General features: G+C 37.1%; 1 protein-coding gene across 1 annotated transcript in view; it reads left to right on the plus strand.

Moving 5' to 3' along the window:
• The window catches only part of gcc2 (GRIP and coiled-coil domain containing 2), a 32750-nt gene that overhangs the window by 14273 nt on the left and 10011 nt on the right, over positions 1–8466 (plus strand). The window contains exons 14-20 of the mRNA XM_015015179.1: positions 907–1069; positions 1869–1969; positions 2144–2221; positions 3485–3622; positions 4273–4394; positions 4882–5058; positions 6756–6964. Of these exons, the coding sequence (XP_014870665.1) occupies positions 907–1069; positions 1869–1969; positions 2144–2221; positions 3485–3622; positions 4273–4394; positions 4882–5058; positions 6756–6964 (988 nt within the window). The remainder of the gene's footprint in view (positions 1–906; positions 1070–1868; positions 1970–2143; positions 2222–3484; positions 3623–4272; positions 4395–4881; positions 5059–6755; positions 6965–8466) is intronic.

Raw genomic sequence — 8466 nt, forward strand, 5'->3', positions numbered from 1 at the left:
CCCCCCCCCCCAATTAATCAAAATCAGAAAACTTCCTCTTTTTGGTCTGTAAACACACCAAAAAACATGTTTTTGTAAAAATCTGTTAACGGTAATAGACTAGGCTTCAGAAGGAAAAAGATTCTTAGGGTTAGGGTTAAGCCAACTGTTGTCCTTACTTTCTTTATAAAAGCATAATATTTTGATTATTCCAGTTATCCTAATGTCATCTGTAACATTTATTTCCTATTTGGAAACATAGACTTAAAGGGGACCTATTAACCAAATTTACATTTTATTCTTCCATTTTGGTCCCAAAAACAGCCAAAGCACTTAAAAATGACCCCCAGCTGTGTTTTAGGAACAAGTTAATGTTTTTTAGTGTCTGGAAAAGGAACCAATTCAAAAACCTCTCAAATATGATGGCCGCTGTGCCTAGCAACCCCAGCCAAGCCCAGCGCATCACCTAACAACCCAAACAAAATTCAATCATGTTTGGTTTTACCACTTTATGTGATGTACAATGACTGCTGGAAAAGACTAATGTTTTGTTGGTTGTGCAGGATGCTCCACTTCTGCTTTTCTAAGAGGTATTGTTGTATAATTGCGCATTTGTTAGCAGCCGTTTTTATGTGCAAGTGTAAACCTTGAGTTGGGGAGCGCAGCCAGCAGCAGTTTATTCGGATTTAAAGTGACAAGAGGCTCTAAAACGACTCATTCTAATAAGAGCTCAAAACAGACAGAACTGACTAAACTAAAATCTTATAATCTAGGAATTATTTTGTCTAACGAACGTGTTTTGTATAGCCCATAGGCCTCAAGATAAATATTTGTCAAATAACCTTAATTTTTATCCACATAATTTTCCCAGATAAAAGTGTTGACTCTCTTCACAGTCATGATGTAGTGTGTTTACTCTACCACTAGGAGGCACAGCAGAGCTCCCTGCTGGACATGGAGATGGCCGACTACGAACGTCTGGTGAAAGAACTCAATGGAAAACTAACAGAGAAAGAGGAGTGTGTGGAGGAACTGAAATTCCAGATTAACACACTGAACCAGACGCAGGAGACCCACAAGCAGGAAATCGGTATGATTCACATGCTTATTTGTAATTATTAATGTATTTTGTATTTTATTTTTTGGCCTTAAAAGGTTAAGGCTGTGGCTACTACACACATATTTTTTTTTATAATAGCTTTGCGCATTATTCTGATTTTTTGGAGTTTTTATTAACTGTAAGCAGGGCCTGATTTAAAAGGATGTGGGACCCTGGGCTGGAGTTAGTTTAGGTGCCCTATCCTCTAATGAAAAATTATTCTACTAATGCAAATTACAGTATATTAGTAGGTAATCCTATACATCAGTGGGTATGAACTGATGCATGGTAAGTTTAATATGTCCCCTTGCCAGTAATTCCACGTTTTCCCCCCAAAGAATTTGCTACGACTTTATTTTCTGTATTTTATTTTATGTTCATATAAATCCAAAAATATGCATACAACTCCATTAATATAGGTTTGTTAGCTTTATAGAAATTACAAAATAGGCGTTTGTTAAAAAAATGAACAGAAAACATGTAGTGCCCACATAAAATCTGATTACCCTAAAGTAAACGCCTAAAATTAATTATTATTTGCATAATGAATCTACTTGAGTTTCACTTTTCGAATTGGATTTCTGAAGTAAATAAACTTTTTGATGCTATTCTAATTTGGGCACAGAAATGTCTTTATAAATAGTAAACATACTCAATAGTAATATTCAGCTTACATGCAACTGTAGTGTGTTTAGATTTGAAATATTTTTTAATTTTATAGCTTAGCACGCTTTCTGTTTTGACTTGCTGTTAATGTCTGCTCTCGTCTCATGTCTCTGCGTGTCTCCAGAGGCTTTGAAGTCTCAGCTGGACCAGGAGGAGGAGAAAACCATGAAGATGAAACAGCTGCTGGTGAAAACCAAGAAAGATTTGGCAGATGCCATGAAACAGGTCTGTGTGTGTTTCTGTTGGCAAATCCCCAAAGATTTCCTGTTACTGTGCAACACGGACATCTGATGAATGTAAATAGAGCGATGCGGCCATGTGTAAGCATGGCTGGTGAAGGCCTGGGAAGATGTTGGGAAGAGTTACTAATGTGTCATCTGCGTGTGTTCATGCATGCAGGAAAGCTCCCTCATGATGCAGCAGGCGTCTCTGAAAGGAGAGCTGGAAGCTAACCAGCAGCAGCTAGAAAGCTCCAAGGTAACACAAAAAAAACCCTTTCTGGTAGCGCTGGACAATAAATCAATAACAACATATATTGAGATAAACACGTGATAAATATCAATGGATAATATGTCTGATAGAATATTCAATGTATAGAATATTCACTGTACTCTGATTCAGAACCGCACAGCATTCTGGGGGATGTAGGCAAAGGAAAAGCTTTGACCACTCAACATCTCACGGCTGCACTGCAAAAACACAAAATCTTGCCAAGTATTTTAGTCTAGTTTCTAATGCACTTGAAATAAGACAAAGTAGCTTTTCAGCAAGAAATATAAGCTTGTTTTAAGTCAATAATTCCTGAATATTTTTGAAACAATACTTATTACGTTTTCAGATTATTTCACTTATTACATGGGGAAAACGTCTCGTTACAAGTGAAATGATCTGCCAATGGAATAAGTAGTTTTTATCAATATTAAGGAATTATTGACTTAAAACAAGCTCTTTTGTCTTGCTGAGATGTTATTTATATGTTTGTATTATCTTATTTCAAGTGTATTCAGATATTTGCACTAGAAACTGGATAAAAAATACTTGGTAAAAATGTTATGTTTTTGCACTGTGGCTATCCAGTGTTGGTGGAAGCAACTAACTCCCTCACTTTTTGGTTACCTAGCAACTCACTCACTTTTTGGTTACCTAGCAACAGCCTGCTGGGTAAATTCTGCAGTAATTATTTGCTTAAAAAGAAACGACAATGGCGTGGAGAGGAAACTGGATAAAACGTGAAATGTTTGGCAGCATTTCACATTATTTAAGTTAAGCCAAGTTTATTTGTGAAGCACATTTCAACAGCAAGGCAGTTCAAAGTGCTTTACATAATAAAAGCACAAAATTTCAAAGTTATAATGAAAACACCATACAGTCAATAATTAATTATATTTTGATGAGTGCCATCACCAAAATCAGACATACCAAATATGTTGTTCAGTTTTTCATTTGTTATGGTTCAACTCTAAACCGGTGGGTTTTTTTGTCTTGATTTAAAGGTTCTGTTTCTGGGGATGCAGATCAGATGTAGGGACTTTAAAACTGGGGGGGATGTGCTCTAAAAAAGCAAAAAACTAATCAATAATCATTGATATCGACTGATATAAAATGCTTATATTGTGATATGTTTTTCAGTCTTATTGTCCAGTCCTACTTTCTGGTTTTCATCTTGATTCAAATGTAAAAAGCAAATCAAGATTTTGTTCCAGCACTTGTTCTCTAAAACGTGTGTGTTGTTGACTTCAGATTGAGATGTGTGAGCTGACAGCCGAGCGGCACCGCCTGCAGGAGCAGCTGAAGTCCGCTTTGGAGCAGCAGCAGAAGACCAGCAGCTCCCTGCAGCAGCGCATCCACAGCCTGCAGCAGGACAGAGACACTGCAAAGGTTCTCATCCTTAACTACCTCACTTTTAGCTCTGTTCTCAGGTTTAATTCACAGAAAAAGAAGGTGAGAAGTAATGCTTTCTTCAGCAAGAGCATAACAGTTTTAACAAATGAACTGAGCTCCTGCTCACGAGAAACGATTGATAAATGAGGCTAAAAGTAATGACTCTTTTCATAATTTATCTCTCAATTATTTTTAATTACCTCTATCTACAATGTCAGGCGTGTTTCAGTCAGACATTCATCATGTTTAAATGCTCAGCTGATAGCAGCCTGTTTGTAAGACCCACAATTAGCAATGGAAATAGTTTGAAAGCTAATTTTTACATGGAGTTCTGATGAGTAAATCCATAATTTTCCAGATAGCAATCAATTCCAGTTGGTGGCAGCATATTTTACTGTGTTGATCCCCAAAGGTCTGGGTGGATTGGTTTGTCCCAGCGTTGCACATAACAAAAATTAAAAATTAAGTAATAATAATAAATAATAAAACATATCGCTCAGTATATTCCTAAAAATATATTCAGCATTTAAAACTGCAGCTCCAGCTTCATCTTTTAACAGATTAAATTGGGTAACCATCACCCTTTGTAAACATGAAACACTTTTTTTTGTGTGCATATCTTTACTGAATCTGTTTGTTGGTTTCAGGCTGAGCTTATGGCAACAACAAGCGAGTTTGAGAGCTACAAGGTTCGAGTTCACAACGTGCTCAAGCAGCAGAAGAGTAAAACCAGCGCCCAGCCTGAAGGAGTCTCTGGGAAACTAGAGAGGTGAGAGCAAAATGAGGGAAGATGCAATCAGAAAACTGCTTCCTGTTAAATGCCTGTAACATTTAACAGGAAGGTTAAGAAGGATAAACTTCTGCTCAGTGGTTTTAAAATGAAACGGCAGGTCAAACGGTGAGGCACAAGCTTTCATCCTAAATTTGAGGCTGTTTGTATTCATAATAGATGTACATTGTGGGAATAGTTTGAGATTAATCTGTTTGTCGCAATAAATCAATTAATTGCATGATAAGTTAAAACACGCTCAATAATTTCCAGCTGCATGATTTATCGTTTTTCTACTAAAAACTGGATGACAAAATTTTCAGTTTGATGCTCTGGTCTCAACTAATTTTGTTTACATAGCCTTCAGAATGCATTTTACTTGTTGTCTCTGTTGTTTTTTTGTTTTTTGGGGGTATCTAAAATGTCTTCCAGTTCCAGTGTTAAATGTTCACTAGATTTATTATATGTGTGTCCTGGTGGTCTGCAGGGAGCAGTTGTCCTCTCAGGTTGAACAGCTGCGGAGCCGCCTGTCTGAGAGCCAGCAGAGCATCCAGAGCAGCGTCTCCGAGCTGCAGCAGCTCCAGGCTGAGCACGACACTCTGCTGGAGAGGCACAACAAAATCCTGCAGGAAAACATCGCCAAAGAGGCTGAGCTGCGAGAGAGGTGAAATGTTTTGGTTTTTCATTCTACATCTGCTGAGGTTTGTGTGCTCATCAGGTTGACATATTGTCTAATTTTTCCCCTCTCTGTTGTTTGTCTGTACAGAAGTATGCATGCCGTTTCACATTGCAAGCAAAATATTCAATGTATTCTTTAGGGGTTTTATGTTACGGTAGTTTTAAAATCACGATCTGAAACGTGCGGTGTGCACATTCACAACCAAAAACCTTTAGAATCCACCATGTTAGTATATAATTTCAGTATTAAACAATTAAATTCACCCTTCATCGTCCAGAATTGTAAGTAACGTGGCTCAACGGCAAAATTACAGAGACTTTCCGATCTACCTGAACAGACAGGAATAATCAAAAAAGCTGCCAAGAGACCTACGGTAACTCTTGAGGAGCTGCAGAGATTCACAGCTCAGGTGGAAGAATCTGTCAAAGACAACTAGTAGTCCTCAGTGATGTAATAAATCCTGTTTTCCTCAAGCCATATGGAAAAAAGAGATGTCCAAACTTTTTGTACATCGGCCAAAATTGCTGAGTCGAAAGTAGTGGTGGGCCAAAAACCCGAAATAAAGCCAATAAAGTAGTCCCATTTCTTTTTTCTTTTTTTTAATGGATACTTATTGTAGATCCAAAACTTGAAAAGGATTCTTTCAATGGCCATTGTAAATTAAAAGCAAAAAAAAGTTGTAGATTTTTGGCAAAAGTTCTGGAAAAAACTGGGAAAATTTCTGAGTTTGAAAAGTTAAAAATTTGCTAGAAAAAAAATCAGAAATGTTGAGATTAATCTCAGAAATTCTCTGGAAAAAAATGGCAAAAACCTGGGACTTTTAGAGTTTCAAAAGCTCAACATTTCTGAGTTTTGCTGCAGAAAGGTTGAGAGATTGCTTTCAAAATTTCAGAGTTTTTGTGATGGAAATTTATTCTTCATTTTTTTCCTCTTCTCTACAGAGGCCCTAATACGTCGCTGTAGTTTTTTTCACTTTTGCTGTATTTAAAGAAAAGCATCTAGTTTTCAGATTCTTTTGGGCTCGATTGAACACATTTATTTTCAGTATTAAGAACTTTTTAAAGAAAAACTCTTTATATATTTAGTCAAGTTTAATAAACTAAAACAAAGCTGATTTGGGTGCATTAGTCGCCTTTTCAGTAAAAGTCTCTGAATAACATGGTTTTACCTTTTGTTTAAAACTTGGTTATAAAAACAAACTTTTTGTGTTGTACTTTACATTTTCTATTGTAAGAAAATTATATCTGTAATAATTTCACCCATATTACAAATTAAAAGAGTCCATCTGCATATATCAACCAATTTTGCATCATTTGGCCTCACAAAATCAGTCCAAGGGCCACAAATGGCCCTCGGGCCACACTTTGGACACCCCTGTTGTAGAGAGGAAACCGCAAACATCTGGATGAAGATACTTTTGCCAAATGAAACAAACATTAAATAGGATTTATAGAGAAACACCAATACTTCAAATCACCCTCAGCACAACATCCCCACAGTGAAACATAATGGTGGCAGCATCATGCTGTGGGTTAAGAGTTAAGCTACTTTATGTTGCTCTGTCACATAGAATCCCAATAAAATCCATTCAATGCTTGGAAAGGCAAAGTACAAATGCCTAATCAAACTTGAGGAACTTTCCAGATTCCTAACTTCCTGTTTCCCTCTGACCCGTCCTGCAGGGTTTTGACGTTGCAGACAGAGAACGTGTCGTTAAGGTCAGAGGTGACCCAGGCTCAGGCCGACCTGTCGTCCCAGGTGGAGGCCCAGCGGCAGACCTACAGGGAGCAGCTGAGGAAGCTGCAGGACGACCACCGGGCCACCGTAGAGACGCTGCAGGGTCAGCTGAGCCGCGTCGAGGAGCAGCTCTTTAACCTGCAGAGCCAGAACAGTAAGCTCAGTTAAAAGCACCTTAAACAGGCGAAATGTAACAAGTGGGTATCTTACACATGAAATCAGATATTTACATACACTGTAAAACTAAGAAAAATAATTAAAGATTCAGACAGGTGCTTGAAATTCTTGAAAATGCTTGAATTTGAATTGTGTTTTCAAGGTTTGGAAAAGGTTTGATATTAAAACTGAATAGTTTTGTTACAAAGTTCAATCTAACATTTGATTAAAAGTTGAAATTTAGAAAACATAATTTACAGTTGAAACCAGACATTTACATACACCTAAAAACTTACCTTCTTTTAGTTAGTGAGAATTAATAAAATTTTACTTCTAGAACATTTTTAAAATATTTCTTTTATTTTACTTTCTTTGAATTCTTTGCTTTTAATTTGCGCAGGAAGATAATTTATCTTCACACAATTTCTTTGGACTATTTCAATGTAATGAATATTTATTATTCCTAATGGCCCACTGACTTATTGATCATCTTATATTTTATACCTTAAACGTTATTGAAATTCAGGGATTTTTTTGTTAAATTAGTTTTTATCTCTCGAACCAGTCAGGTGTGTGAGACATTTCAAAACATTTGTTATATTTTAGCTTTACACACAAGACATTAATAAGTCATACATAATATCATATAACAGTGAATTAAAACTGTTCTTTTTTTATTTTCTTTATCTAAAAAGTGTGGTGCTGGAAAAGTTTGAAAACTTTGAAAAATGTTTGAATTTTACTGAAGGAGAACTGTGGAAACCCAGTTTTGTCTTTCACCGGCTGACGTTAAATGAGACAAAACATTTGCTGCTTTAGGATCGCCGAAGGAGATCCTTTGAAGCAGCAAGTGGTGTATAGAGTAGAAGTTTTCTGTCTTGTTTCCTCCTCCGCTTCATGAGAGGAGTGATGGGACACAGAGAGCTCACAGGGGTGAAGATATCGGCGTGTTTATCAGCAGAGCTCATTCATCACATCCCACACAGCTGCCCTCTGCAGTGAAACACCAAATACACACACCAACGACTTGGAAAGGCGAGCGTGTGGATGTGTGCTGCTTCTCTGTCACTTCAACTTAGCCAGGTGTTGGCGAGGCGCCGCGGCTCTGTTCCCGCCTCGCAGTGTGGCAAACAGGCCCCTGTGGCATCTGGAGAGGCTCCTCATTAGTGTCTCACACATAAAAGACCCCCGTTTTTTAGGGCGCGTTTGGCTTATCTCACCACGTATTTCTGAATTTAATTGCATGGATTGAGTCAGCTTGTGTTTGTTTTACTGGTACAATCAAGCAGATTGATTATTTACTGTAATCAAACTGTAAGTCGCATGTACCACACATTAAAATCTATCCATATCTCTCCTTTATTTATTCTGTCTATGAACCAGGTGAAGGCTGCTGATTGGATAATATTTTGCTTCAAACTTGAGTTCTTGTTCCCTCATATATATATCTATATATATCTATATATATATATCTATATATATATATATATATATATATAT

Source organism: Poecilia latipinna, unplaced genomic scaffold (assembly GCF_001443285.1).
Source record: "Poecilia latipinna isolate Pla-1442-1.1 unplaced genomic scaffold, P_latipinna-1.0 Scaffold1890, whole genome shotgun sequence".
NCBI lineage: Eukaryota > Metazoa > Chordata > Actinopteri > Cyprinodontiformes > Poeciliidae > Poecilia > Poecilia latipinna.